The following is a 14,450-nucleotide window of genomic DNA, read 5'->3' on the forward strand; positions in this document are numbered from 1 at the left end:
TGGGGGGGTCATCATGCTGCTGACATTATCCTTTCAAATCTAGTTAATCGAGATAATCTCACAAAATGATAAGGCTTGTACCTTTGGACTCCTTAGAGTAGGCTATATGGTGATTGATACCTTGGTTAAAACCATGGACCTATATTGGTTTAAACAAAACAATGCATATCGCATGCTGTCATAGCACACGCCTTGTCAATGTGTGTTAACAGCGTCACCTGGTGGACTCCGGGTGAAACACAAGCTCATATGAAGACAATTAATAATCTCATTACATTTATGAGGGGGGAGAAAATACATATACCTCAGGTTTTTTTTTATGCTAACATAGGTTACTCTGGAAAATCCATCCCAAAAGGAAAGAAGATAAGGCCGTCCCACCACTCCTTACAGACATTTGGCCCCCTGCAGTCTGCAGCTTCTCATCCACCTCCATGTGTTTCAACCGGGGAGCGTGCCAGAGTGACCCGTTCATGTCATACAGGCATCTGAATACATTGGCAAGCTTACCTGTCCTTAAATTGCGAAATTGATGTGACGTGAAATGCATTGAAAATAAATGTTACTCTTTGACTAGAGGGCTGCATTTAGCCACTTTATATAAGGTGCTGCAGGTTTATGAGTGAAGTTGTACTTGGTATAGTTAAATCAACAAATTGTAAAGCAAGACAAATATCAACAAAATCATTTATAAAACGAGTGGAATCCTCCACTGCATCTATATTTATGAATCATTCAATCATCATTGTGAATTATTAACAATTCCCTCAAATAATCAGCAAACATGATGTAAATATTTACTCGTAGTATACTGTAAGCCCAATACTTTTTTGCTTATAAATTACGAATAAATTAGTTATTCTTTAGTGAAATAAAAATCGTATGATAGAGGATTTTAGACTGGTGAACATCATTAAATAAAGTTGATTCAATTGAAATAAGTTCATTTAACATTCAAACATTGGGGGCCTTGATTTGATAAAAAATTCGAGCATTCAGTCAAATAACATAATAATAATTTAACAATACATTCCCTAAAGTACATTTATGAAGTGCAGCTTATGTACATTTAAGTCATAATTAAAAATTATACTTAATTAATTTAATCATTATAATGCAATAACGTTTTAAATAACTTATTAAAATCTGCGAGAACCCATGTATACCATTTGGATGCAATTGAATGAGATAAACAAATGATGCATGTCTCAAAGAATAAACAGCTGGCCATTCATAACTAAAGTTGACAGACTCATGTCATGTTCTTCAAAGTACCGATGGATTTCGTGACAACTGCTGTTTCTGCTGTCTCCGGTCTCAGGTGGTGTATAGAGCTAAACGTTGGAAGATGGCCGCACATATTCTTCAATGATTGCGGCGAGTATATGGCACAGCTCCTTGGCCTAAGGTGAGAGATAACGAGTGAGAGAGGGTGAATCACAGCGCAGGTATAACCAAAGAAAAACCTTAACGACTACCCGGAGCATGTGCTAAAACCTGCTTCGGTTTGCCTGGTGATCTCTGTTAAAAATCTTGCAGTACACAACGGCACGTCTTCTTTTTTTATTAGTTTTCCGGTTGCTTTGTATACTCTGTGTTTTATGGTATTATTGATACCAGTTATGTCCGATGGTGCTATTACCTGCTTGAGGTGGATGGTGATTTTCTCGGGCTGCCCCCCTGGGTAGACGTAGTTTATCTCCACCACTGGGATCTTGTCGTGCTTCTTCGCCCGGATGGTTCGCATGGACTGCACGTCTGCTAGTGCGACGGCGAAGCTCCGCACCTGGCACAGAGATATGCATACACACCGAATGCACACATTTAGCGTTGATATGAAACTACCAGATGTATGGCAGTCGTTAGCGATAGCCAGCTATAAGGTCACCGAGGTTCGGTAAATATATCCTAAATTAAGAAATTCAAATATACATAAATATAAATATTACACACAGACAGAAGAACAGTGTGTGTAAATTGTGACAAATTGTGCAGTTTTAATAATAGTATTTTTCCCCTAAAGTCCCTCTGTTTCTATTTAATTATAGATAATTAGTTTGTATATAGTGTATAGCTTGCATTGTGTTTGTAGGTGTCATTTTAGAATAGCCTCACTCAGGAAAAACCAGATAGAGCTGGGTCTCTTAAACTACGGGTCTCAATCCATCCAGAAAACCTTTGAGCACACCGGAACTGGCTGATGTTGTGTATTTCGCTGGGTCCCACAGACACAATGAAATGGTCATTTGGGTCCCGAGGTGAAAAGTTTGAGGATCCGCTGCTGTGGAAGACAGCGGATGGCTACTGTACCTGTGTTTTGGGGTGCACAAACGCCACCTCCTCCTTGTTGACGACCACCAGGCAGGGGGAGGGGCAGCTGGGAATGCTGACCTTCACGGCCCGGAAGGAGTTGGAGCCAAACAGAGGCATGGTGCTCAGGAGATCTGCAGGTGAGGATATGATCGGATGGATTATTTAGGGCTCTTTTTCTACCTTTTCTTATTATACTCATCTGGGAAAATGGTGTTGACTCAATTATTGCTTGATAAATCTGGACAAATAATTGTTTGGGTGTATCCACTATGAACATTATCGTTAGTTGCAGCCCTAGAAAAGTCCCGCACCAATGAATCGCATCTTGGCGACCTCAGGACCCAGCGTTGCCACGGCAGCCATCTGGCTCGGGGAGAGAGCGTGGATCTCCTTGAGGTTGCTGGCGACAAAGTCGTCTTTTGGGAGGTGCGCCTTCAGCTCTTGCCTTAAGAGAGAGAGCGAGGGAGAGAGAAAGAGAGAGAGAGGTGGGTTAGTGAGGCCGACATAGAAGATGACCTCTGTGCACATTATTGCACCGTGCATCCCCCAACCCCCTAGATGTATGCAGGGTATGTAAATTAATAGTAATGTTTTGTTAATGGTAGAAATAGTGTTGCTGTTTAATAATCAATCGTGCAATTACTTCTCATTATGTGGTGACATTATTGTGTTCAAAACTGCCCCAGAGTTCCTCGTGTGAAATAATATGGCAAAACAAAGTTTAGATTAGCCTAGGTTACGGTATATTATTATGGATCTGACGTTACTACTACTCTCTCTCGTCACTAATGGCAGAGCACTGGCAACCACATCTCCCATGATGCATTCTGCTGTACAAGCCCTGTTGCAGTGCAGAGCAGCCTGGTTCCTCACAGTGAAGGCGGGCCGGGGAGACCCTGCACCGATCGCTCCAGGGCCGACAGCTCGGCCAGCTGCTGGACCATGGAGGCGCTGTCATAGGGCAGTATCAGACTGCCGTCCAGGAAGTCCCCGCGTAACTAGAAACACACCCACAGGCACCCACGCTCTTATTAAATATATATAACACACACATATACTTTGATGTATTATCAGTGCATTTATTTAGCTGTTTCTCATTTGCTCTGTTTTAGAGAGCAAGGAATTCCAGCATTTCATCTGTAATAACTTGTGACTGTGTAATGACAAATAAACTTCAACACACGCGCACACACACACACACACACACACACACACACACACACACACACACACACACACACACACACACACACACACACACACACACACACACACACACACACACGCACGCACACATAGTTTGAGTGTATGAGTGTAGCACACGTCACTCCTTCATTCCCACTGCACTCAATTCATCAACACAACATGACTTGAAATTCCTCTCACCTGCTCTTAAACCAGCATGTTGTTAAGTTTTCGTCTTTAGTATGACGAAATCGTGCAGAAAGCGATGTGGATGTTACCTGCTGGTAGTGGAACTCCACATACAGGGCGTTGTTGAAGTTCATCGGGGTCTCCCAGAGGACGCGCCGCAGCGACAGGAAGACGGAGTTGTCGTCCAACAGGAAGTCAAAGGGGTACTCTGCCACGTTGAGGGTTCGCAGCACACCACCTGATAGATGGACAGGAAGAAGGAGAAGAAGAGCGAGGCAGAGACCGGGTAGGAGTGAGAGACGTAATATACTGTTATTCCCTTGGTTTGTTTAAGGGTTTGGGTTTGAGGGTTAGGTTTTAACCGCTGCATTACGCTTATTTGGCTGACCTAATTTAAGCATATTTTCTCATCTATTCTCCTAATTTAACCCTAATCCGTTGTGTATTTTTCTGTAACTATTTTAGGCCACAAGCTTTCTGCATGATTTTGGCGGTTTTCCTTCGTCTTAATTTGTTATTTCCCCCTTCGGAGCCAAAGAAGCAAAAACCAAACCCTCAAACATAACCCTTATGTGAAATTCTCACCCTAGAACTGAAAACCAAACCCTAAAATCCAACCCATAGGAACCCCTAACCCCAACCTTTGAATGGAGAACCGAACCGTTAAACCCAACTCAATTGGGCTAGTTTTACTTGAAACTTTACCATTGACGCGGTTAACGTGGATGACAAACTCTCGGAGCTCGGCTGGATTCACCACATCTATCTCCGCACAGAACCCTGCCACCATCTCCTCCACCACCTGGGAGGGGGGGAGGTAGTGAGTGAGAGGGAGACAGACAGACAGAGGGACAGACAGACAGACAGACAGACAGACCCTGCCACCATCTCCTCCACCACCTGGGAGGGGGGGAGGTAGTGAGTGAGAGGGAGGGAGACGGAAGGATAATGTTGGCTTACGCCGAAGTTGCGTATGGTCACAGGGAACTCCACCCCTCCCGGCAGATGCAGAGGAACTCTTCTGGTGGTTTTACCGGCCTGAGGAATGAGAACACAGCACCATGACTGATTTTGACTCACTGAAGTGGACAACATCTCCTCCAGACTAGAGGGCAGGTGGTCTCACCAGGGTGGCCTCAATCTCCACACGTGAGGGGATGTTGCGGCGGCCGCCGTAGCTCAGAGACTGGAGCAGGTTGTTTTGACAGAAGATGGCGAGCTCTGGGGGGGAAGGGGTGGGTGGGGGGGGGGGTACAGTTTTACACATTAGTGTATAGTGTAGAGTTCACCATTGTCGATTCATATGTGGATTAATGTACAGTGCCAGTGTTGACAGTGGTGTGTTCATGTGCTAGAGTTCTCAGTGGTGTGTTCATGTACTAGAGTTCACAGTGGTGTGTTCATGTACTAGAGTTCACAGTGGTGTGTTCATGTACTAGAGTTCACAGTGGTGTGTTCATGTGCTAGAGTTCTCAGTGGTGTGTTCATGTACTAGAGTTCACAGTGGTGTGTTCATGTGCTAGAGTTCACAGTGGTGTGTTCATGTTCTAGAGCTCACAGTGGTGTGTTCATGTTCTAGAGTTCACAGTGGTGTGTTCATGTTCTAGAGTCCACAGTGGTGTGTTCTTGTTCTAGAGTTTACAGTGGTGTGTTCATGTTCTAGAGCTCACAGTGGTGTGTTCATGTTCTAGAGCTCACAGTGGTGTGTTCATGTTCTAGAGTTCACAGTGGTGTGTTTGGGCTTCACGTTGAGTGTAGTGTAAAGAATTGTATTGTTGCATTGACATAATAAAACGTAAATAACACAATATAGTGTGTGTTACCGTGGTAGGCGTGGGAGGGGTCCTGGGTGATGTGTTGGAGGTGCTGGTTGAGGTACGGCTGCAGGGTAGTGGAACAGGGGAAGAAACCAGTCACCAGTTGGAGCAGATGCCATCCCAGCATGCAACTCTCTCTGCAGGACGTCACGACAACCAATCAGCAACCAATAACATAGATCTACCACAGAACTGTATTCTTATCAAACAGTGACTAGACACACATAATTACATACACACGAAAATTAAATGAATGTGTAGTCAATGACATACACACTTCGTCTTTCTCAATCGCACACAAGCACGCACAAATACACACACACTCACTGCTGGGGGTTGCCCGTGCTCTGCTTCATGACTTGACAGTAGATCTCATCTCTCAACGACTCCTTCTCATTGCCGAGCTGAACAAAGTGAAAAAAAAACAAATGGTCAACTTCTAATCCCTCGCTTCTTTTGTTAATGCGTAGGATGTCGAGGCTTCACGTGAACCCGTCCGGGCCGCGCCTCTAGGCAGATGCAAAACTAAAACCGACCGATAGGATGTGAGTGAGGCAGTCCGCCTTAGTCGCTTTCTTCTTCAGCGCCATATCTCCCATGAACTGCATCACATCTGGACCGCGACGCACACAACACAGAACACGGGTGAGTAGAACGGCATGTGGGTTGGGTTGGAAGGTAGATTAAAAAAAAAACTGGGCAGAGTGATTCCTTATGGACTCACTGGTGAAACACAGAACCGCCTTGCTGTGGTTCTCAGGGTCGTTGTAGAAGATGAGGGAGTGCTGTATGGGCTTCTGGAAACACAATAGAGGAGCTGTTAGAGCCGTCAATCAGAGGTTCCCAGGGGGTCAGTCGTTGTTGGGTCAACGTACCTCTGAATGTTGAACCATGTCTGCGAAGTCGCGCCCCGTCTTTGGCAGCCCGTCGGTGTCCACCCTTTGATGGTGGAAAAAAAAATACCTTGATTACTTCCATGAATGAAATTCATTTTTTAGACAGTATTTTCTCCTCCTTTTGGGAAGACACCAATTTGCCTCTGGTGGGCAAATGTCCAGCCGCAAAAAATAATGCGGTATCTAATAAACAACTCTTATAAAAATACACATCTTCAACACATAAAACATAAAACATAAACAACATCTAAAACATCCTCAGTGCGAGCCAGTGAAGCACCGTCTCCGTCCTACCTGAAGAACCTGGTGGCGAACCCAATGAGGCCGTGCTGAACCAGCTCCATCTCAGAGCCCTGGACGGAGCCCTGGACGGAGCCCTGGACGGAGCCCTGGACGGAGCCCTGGACGGAGCCCTCTCTGCGGGGCCGCTGGCCGTGGGCTCCGGCGGGCGCCCTCATGCTCTTGCGCCTGTTCACCCGGCGCTCCAGGTGGACGTGGTGGTAGTCCGGGGCGGCGGACGGCTGGGTGAGCTCGTCGGGGAAGAGCCCGGACCGGCCCCGAAAGGTGCCGAAGCGCCAGCCTGGCGGGGGGTGGAGAGCAGACCCTCTTCAGTGGAGGGTTCACTCACGGCTAACGGCTTTTAGTGGTTCCCCTCCGATTAAAAAAGGTATCAATTCTACACTATAGCACGTGAACGTCGTCCTCTGTTAGGACATTGGGCACATACTCTATATCTGTTACTACACCACTCAGTGCTTCACTATACCACTCAGTGCTTCACTACACCACTCAGTACTTCACTACACCACTCAGTACTTCACTACACCACTCAGTGCTTCACTACACCACTCAGTGCTTCACTACACCACTCAGTACTTCACTACACCACCCAGTACTTCACTACACCACTCAGTACTTCACTACGCCCCTCAGTACTTCACTACACCACTCAGTACTTCACTACACCCCTCAGTCCTTCACTACACCCCTCAGTACTTCACTACACCCCTCAGTACTTCACTACACCCCTCAGTACTTCACTACACCACTCAGTCCTTCCACACAGCGGGATTCAAACAGTGACGTCCTCACCTGTCTGCAGCCTCTCCATTGGCAGCAGCTGGATGATGTCCCCTCTGGAGAAGCTGAGGAGACTCTTGTCGTCTGTGATGTAGCTCTTCCAGGCGATCACATGGTTCGAGTCCTGCAACCGACACAGAAAAGCAGCGCTCTGAACATGGGGGGTTTGAACCAACGGATGGATTTGTAAAACCAAAACCCGGTCTGCTTAGCTCAGAAGATAGAGCGGGGTTGACTTGTAACAGGAAGGTGTCATGGTGTCCCTGAGCGAGACACCTAACTCTGCCTATCTGCTCCCGACCACCTGGCTGTCGCCTTGCATTGTTGACTTCGGTGTGTTAACCGGCAATGTCCGGGCCTTGGGCTAAAGAGTTCTCCTGTCTATTTTGGGGTGTGGGTGAGGAGGATATAAACACAGATGGTACCTTCATCAGCTCCCTGAGGAAGAGTTGCATCATGCTGACTATCTGCGGGGCTTTTGGTGATTGCAGCTGGATGGTCTCGTTCTTCACCTCCAGCTCCACCGTGTTGCTCTGGCTCAGCCCTACAGACAGCATCTCGGCAAAACTACACACACGGACACACAGAAAAAGAATCACACAAACATAAAATGGGATGTGTGAGTGTGTGTGTGTCTCTGTGTGTGTGTGTGTGTCTGTGTGTGTGTGTGCCTGCGTGTGTGTGTGTGTGTGTGTGTGTCTGTGTGTGTGTGTGTGTGTGTGTGTGCCTGCGCGCGTGTGTGTGTGTGTGTGTGTGTGTGTGCCTGCCCGCGTGTGTGTGTGTGTGTGTGTGTGTGTGTGTGTGTGTGTGTGTGTGTGTGTGTATGCGTGCACACCTTAATGTGTGTGTGTTGGTGGATGTTTACCTGTAGCTCCGGAGCAGATGCAGGTGTTTAGGGTTGATCCCTGAGGCCTTGACCACCTTCAGCAGGCGGACCCCCCGGTGGCAGACCCCCAGCACCTGGGTGTCCCCGCTGCCGGCCTGCAACACACACACCGGGGCTGAGCGTGAACGTGTGTAAGGAAGGGAAATGCTTACAAGTGCATGTGTGTGTGTGTGTGTGTGTGTGTGTGTGTGTGAGTGAGTGAGTGAGTGAGTGAGTGAGTGAGTGAGTGAGTGAGTGAGTGAGTGAGTGAGTGAGTGAGTGAGTGTGTGTGCTATGTTTATGTGTATATCTGTCTGTGTGTGTGTGTGGGTTCATGCGTGTGTACGTGCGTGTGTATATGTGTGTGTGTGTGTGCGTGTGACATGTTAACTCACCTCTACGGGGAAGAGACGGGTGAAGTAGTTCTCCCAGTTGTCGCGGGCTGCGATGACGATCCTCTTCTTCATGCTGTCGTCCTGGATGCTGCTGATGCTGGTGCCGACGTGGAAACTCCCTGTGACATGACAATGCAACATCACTACTATGACACTATTCACTAGCCAGCACCTCTACCGCACCATGGACAACACAGTCACTATTAGGACAACACTAGTCACTACTCACTAGCCAGCATCTGAACCACACCATGGACAATAACACCTTTCTATTTTTTAACAACTTAACTGAACCTGAACTGTGATTTTTGTTATAATGTCCTTAAGAATGTCGACTGTAAGAGTACCTTGAAAAACACAAATAATTAACAATAAATATTATCCAAAAAATACAATTGTTATTGATTATTGCTACTGATTATTGTCATGAGTCTCACCGAGAAGGTCCTTCATCTTCCTGCGCTCCTCTCGGGTGATCCTTATGCAGCTGTCTGAAAACGTGTCCCGCATGATCTAAACCGCAGCAAACAAAACACCAAGACATGATCTAAACCGCAGCAAACAAAACACCAAGACATGATCTAAACCGCAGCAAACAAAACACCAAGACATGATCTAAACCGCAGCAAACAAAACACCAAGACATGAGCTAAACATCAGGAAAACACCAGACTGTGACATGATGCAAACAGAAGAAAAACAATACACTGTGAGGGTGAGGCTAACCTAATAAACATACTTTACATACACAGTGCTTTACAAAAAAACACAACAATAATATGACTAAAACATGGCATGGTAAAACGCCTGTTACAAAGCACGTTTGCAAGGGTTTCAAATATGCGAAGCAGATTGAAATGCGTTGAAATACAGCGAAGAGGACGGTGTCTAACCTGTTCACAGAGCAGGTTGAGGACGTACTGCTGGTTGAACTTCTCTCTGGGATAGAACACCTGGACAAGAGGAAATAAACAACTCCGTTATCAGAGCATAAGAAGTGACCAAAATCACACGTGTGTTCTCACGTGTATGCTAGTACGTGCGTGTGTGTGCGTGTAAGTATGGGTGTGTGCGTGTGTTTGCGTGTACGTACACGCACACACACCCACTTACGTGTGGGTGTGTGCGTGTGTTTGCATGTGTGTGCATGTAAGTGCGTGTGTGTGCGTGTGAGTGCATGTGTGTGTGTGCGCACCTCCTTGCGTATGAACAGCTTCCCCATCATGGCGGAGTAGGAGAAGTAGACGCTGGCGTTGAAGCGGTGGAGCTGTGTGCGGATGCCACTGTCGTCAGGCATCGAATCTGAACACATTCAAACCAAAAGTTACCACGCTGTTATTTAATGTTTTCTCTTCGCCTTGCATCATTTTGCGTATACATTGCTAGTTTCAAATGATTTCAATAAAATCAAAGCTACAAATTCAAAATACCAAATGCATAGAAATTCTAAATTAAAAATGTTTTAAAAGTGGATTTGTCGAGGGGGGGGGGGGGGGGGGGGGGGTTACGTACTTAGAGAGGGGGCCGCCATGGAGGGCGCTTCTGGGATGAATGGCGGCGGGGAGGGGGGCGGACTCCAGCTGTTTGGAGGAGGCTCCGGTGGCGCCGGTGGGGGGTTCTGGGCGAGCTTGTTGGCGAACAGGTTGGCCAGGAAGCCCTGCTTCTCCCGCATGCTGTTGGATATGGAGCGGGGGGGCGTGGGGGAGGGCGGGGCCTTGGGCGGGGGCGGGGGCGGGTGCCAATGTTTCTGTGAATGAGATACATCGGGGAGAGAGGGGAGGGTGTCAGGGCTCAGTTATGCGGTAGAGAGATATCCAGATTCCACTACCACATTTTAATCGAGATTGTATCTGAATCTCGATTTTCTGGTCAATTTGCATATGACAAACCCCCTTGGGGTCTATTGGTTGACGACCAATACGGCATACACAAGGAATAACATCGGTACATTTTTGGTTCATCGGGTTCCTCTTACCTTCGGTGGAGGTCCTTTACTTTTGAGAATGGCCAGTGCTTCCTCCTTGGGGTCGTTCTTCTTGACAAAATGGCGGCCAGGAACTCTGTCAAGAGGATGTGGAATAGTATTAGTAGTATATAATAGTATATAAGAGAAGGGACAGAGGTGGCGCTGAGTGAAAGAAGGAGTCTACCTCAGTGTCCTTATTGCTTAGAAACAGTATTCCATCTCTGGAACGTTCTTGAACGGTCAAACCACCCAAACCTTCCCCCAGATCCCTGTAAGCACTTCAAACCATTTGACCCAAACATCTTGCTCTGACTACATACCTTGCTCTATAATCACAGTAATCCGTCCTCCATTCTCATGTCAAGTAAGCGTCATTAGTCTAGCCATTAATACCAATTCCGGCCTCAAAGAGACAGACGACGTGATACAACGCTGACCCCTGACCCTAACCCAGGGGTCAGCAACCTTTTTGAACCTGAGTGCTACTTCATGGGTACTGAGCCATACGAAGGGCACCCAGTTCTATACACTCTTCTGAAATAACAAATTTGCTCAGTTTGCCTTTAGTTCTATATTACTATTAATGATTAATGATACTCATCAATGTGAAAACATGTTAATTAATTAAGTCATGTTAATGATTTCTCACAATAATTATCAACAATGACTTAAAAAAGGTGGGAAAGAGTTGTTCAAGAACGAGTAGTGCTATTTTTAGAACCGGCCTGCGGGCGCCTCATGTGGTCCTTGCGGGCGCCATGGTGCCCGCGGGCACTGTGTTGGTGACCCCTGACCCCGGCGGTGTGTTACCTGACGGGCTCAAAGGGTTTGGGCTCCGGCACGGGGCGGCAGTTGTACATCTTGATGATGTCCCGGATGCTGGTGGTGGGCTCGGTCTGGGGGGACGAGGGGACCACCGAGGGGCGTCGCTGGGGCGGGGGGGAGTGGTGGCGCAGGGCTGCGGGCGGGACGGAGGAAGGCTCAACCGATAGGTGGGAGTTCAATCAGTGTGTGTGTGCGTGAGTGTGCGGTGCGTGTGTGCGTGTGTGCGTGTGTGTGTGTGTGTGTGTGTGTGTGTGTGTGTGTGTGTGTGTGTGTGTGTGTGTGTGTGTGTGTGTGTGCGTGCGTGCGTGCGTGCGTGCGTGCGTGCGTGTGTGTGTGTGTGAGTGAATGTGTGTGTGTGCGTGCGTGCGTGCGTGCGTGCGTGCGTGTGTGTGTGTGTCTTTCCTCCTTCCATTAAGATTGAAGTAATGTTTTCTAAATTTCAACTAACCCCAAAATCACCCCCTCGCATATTCACATTTCACACATTTCAGCTTTTGTTTGACTTTGACTACTCCTGGTTCTCTGATTCAATGATCCGTGGCCCAATAAGAATTGGTGGATCAGGTGTAGAAGTAGTAGAACCAGCCTCTTCCTGTACTTACCCGGGGGCTTTGGGGATGGGGGTGGGGAGGCGGGGGCTGGAGGGGAAGAGGCGGGCGGTTTCCAGGGTTTTCTTGCTGGGGAGTGAGCAGGCTTAGAGGGCGGGGCTTTGGCTGAGGGCTCAGTGCCTGTGGGTCGCAGAGACAGATCGGAAGGCCAGAGGTTAGACTCCCATGTGAGCGACGACCGACTGGACTTCAATGGCTCCTGTTGTTGGAGCAACAGGGCTGCACTCTGAAGAAGAGACTGAACGGCTTGCTCAAGGTTATAAAATACGTTCCCTAAGTCATCATGTAAATCTTCAATCAAAGGACGACTAACAATGCACGCAGAGGAACAACAGTCTCACAACCCACCTTTCTTCTGGAAGTAATTCATCTTGTCTCTAAAGTTTTCTGGATCTTCCGGATCAGAGTCGTCCACGTGTTTCTCCGGCTGTTTAAACGGAGCACAGAAGGAACAAACACTAAGCAGAAGTAACGCAACTCACCAGTATCCACCCATAGGTGCACCTCCTGTAGACAGGGAATGAGCAGCACACACACACACACACATGTCCACGCACACATATAAACACGTGTGTTCCCAGTGACGTCGAACATATTAATAATCACACAAACACATACACACACATGTCCTGGCACACTCATAAACACATGTGTTCCCAGTGTCATCGGTACATGTTAATAATCACACAAACACACATGTCCAAGTAAACACATGTGTTCCCATTGACGTCAGAACATATTAATAATCACACACACACGTCTCACACACACACACACACACACACACACACACACACACACACACACACACACACACACACACACTGACCTGAGGCTCACGGATTTTGGTTTTCGGGGTGTGCTTGGATGGGGACACCTTGGGCCGGGACACGGGGCGGGGAGGGGAGGTCGAGGGGCTACGTGCCTTCCTCCTCTCCCTCTCCCTCTCCCTGTCCCTGTCCCTGTCCCTGTCCCTGTCCCTGTCCCTGTCCCTGTCCCTCTCCCTCTCCCTCTCCCTCTCTCTCTCCCGGTCTCTGTCTCGCTCGCTCTCCCGGTCCCTGGAGAACCGCTCCGCTATGGGCTTAACCTTGGGCTGCTGGGCCTGCTGCTGGGCCTGCTGCTGCTGCGCGGAGAGAGACATGGCCTGCGTGGTCATCTGCTGGGCCTGGAGGGAGAGAAGGAGAGAAGGGGAGAGAAGGGGAGAGAAGGGGAGAGAAGGGGAGAGAAGGGGAGAGAAGAGGAGAGAAGAGAAGGGGAGAGGAGAGATGGGGAGAGGAGAGATGGGGAGGAGAGAAGGGGAGAGGAGAGGAGAGAAGAGAAGAGAAGGGGAGAGAAGAGGAGAGAAGGGGAGAGGAGAGGAGAGAAGGGGAGAGAATAGGAGAGGGGAGGAGAGAAGGGGAGAGAAGAGAAGGGGAGAGGAGAGGAGAGAAGGAGAGAAGGGGAGAGGAGAGAAGGGGAGAGGAGAGGAGAGAAGGGGAGAGGAGAGGAGAGGAGAGAAGGGGAGAGAAGAGGAGAGAAGGGGAAAGGAGAGGAGAGGAGAGAAGGGGAGAGAAGGGGAGAGGAGAGGAGAGAAGGGGAGAGAAGAGGAGAGAAGGGGAGAGAAGAGAAGAGGAGAGGAAAGGAGGGGAGAGAAGGGGAGAGAAGAGGAGAGGAGAGAAGGGGAGAGAAGAGGAGAGAAAGGGTGAGAGGAGGATAGACACCAAAACAAACACACAGATAGAGGAGTGGACATAGGGATGTGGTTGTGTTTGTGTTGTGTTGTCACCATGAGCAAGGCCTGCTGGTTGATCAGAGCTTGTTGGGCTGGATCCATCTGCATCAGAGGTGCAGGCATTGCCATCTGGGGCATCATCATGGCTGTGATGGGAAGGCATATACATGTCATACATTAACATGTTGTACATTTACAGTTATTATACATGTCTTTAATACATGTATGACATGTTATTACAGAAGTTTTGTTGTCGGTATTCAAACAGAGAATATCGATATGAAGGAGTCAAACTGAATGAATGGGTGATTATGAATGAATGAAGAGTTTACATGGCATGGATGGCATGGATGGCATCATAGGCATTCCACCGTAGCCCTGCATGGCTGGGTTGACTGGCATCCCTGGGCAGAGAGTGACGTACATTACATCATCAATAACATGGCATCATTGACTTGGCATCATCATCAACATGCCATGATCAGTATGACGTCATTAACAGGACATCAACACGTTTTAGTCGACATACGCCAACTTACCAGCGGGATAGCCTGGCATTGTCATAGGCATACCTGTAGAGGGAAAATAGAATGTTTTCTA

General features: G+C 48.0%; 1 protein-coding gene across 1 annotated transcript in view; it reads right to left on the bottom strand.

Annotated features, from left to right (window-relative positions):
- Nucleotides 1-582: 582 nt before the first annotated feature.
- Nucleotides 583-14,450, bottom strand: part of myo15b (myosin XVB) — a 41,097-nt gene continuing 27,229 nt past the window's right edge. Inside the window, exons 37-67 of the mRNA XM_060037149.1 lie at nt 14,390-14,422; nt 14,183-14,254; nt 13,905-13,996; nt 12,969-13,304; nt 12,488-12,566; nt 12,134-12,259; nt 11,517-11,664; nt 10,716-10,800; nt 10,253-10,487; nt 9,936-10,042; nt 9,634-9,693; nt 9,178-9,253; nt 8,741-8,859; nt 8,346-8,461; nt 7,906-8,047; nt 7,493-7,604; nt 6,695-6,980; nt 6,380-6,443; nt 6,229-6,301; nt 6,041-6,117; nt 5,832-5,908; nt 5,511-5,641; nt 4,814-4,908; nt 4,648-4,725; nt 4,393-4,489; nt 3,777-3,925; nt 3,187-3,311; nt 2,625-2,758; nt 2,311-2,444; nt 1,643-1,786; nt 583-1,403 (exon numbers count right to left, since the gene is read on the bottom strand). Of these exons, the coding sequence (XP_059893132.1) occupies nt 1,335-1,403; nt 1,643-1,786; nt 2,311-2,444; nt 2,625-2,758; nt 3,187-3,311; nt 3,777-3,925; nt 4,393-4,489; nt 4,648-4,725; nt 4,814-4,908; nt 5,511-5,641; nt 5,832-5,908; nt 6,041-6,117; nt 6,229-6,301; nt 6,380-6,443; nt 6,695-6,980; nt 7,493-7,604; nt 7,906-8,047; nt 8,346-8,461; nt 8,741-8,859; nt 9,178-9,253; nt 9,634-9,693; nt 9,936-10,042; nt 10,253-10,487; nt 10,716-10,800; nt 11,517-11,664; nt 12,134-12,259; nt 12,488-12,566; nt 12,969-13,304; nt 13,905-13,996; nt 14,183-14,254; nt 14,390-14,422 (3,671 nt within the window). The 3' untranslated portion in view covers nt 583-1,334. The remainder of the gene's footprint in view (nt 1,404-1,642; nt 1,787-2,310; nt 2,445-2,624; nt 2,759-3,186; nt 3,312-3,776; nt 3,926-4,392; nt 4,490-4,647; nt 4,726-4,813; nt 4,909-5,510; nt 5,642-5,831; nt 5,909-6,040; nt 6,118-6,228; nt 6,302-6,379; nt 6,444-6,694; nt 6,981-7,492; nt 7,605-7,905; nt 8,048-8,345; nt 8,462-8,740; nt 8,860-9,177; nt 9,254-9,633; nt 9,694-9,935; nt 10,043-10,252; nt 10,488-10,715; nt 10,801-11,516; nt 11,665-12,133; nt 12,260-12,487; nt 12,567-12,968; nt 13,305-13,904; nt 13,997-14,182; nt 14,255-14,389; nt 14,423-14,450) is intronic.

This window comes from Gadus macrocephalus, chromosome 18 (assembly GCF_031168955.1).
Source record: "Gadus macrocephalus chromosome 18, ASM3116895v1".
NCBI lineage: Eukaryota > Metazoa > Chordata > Actinopteri > Gadiformes > Gadidae > Gadus > Gadus macrocephalus.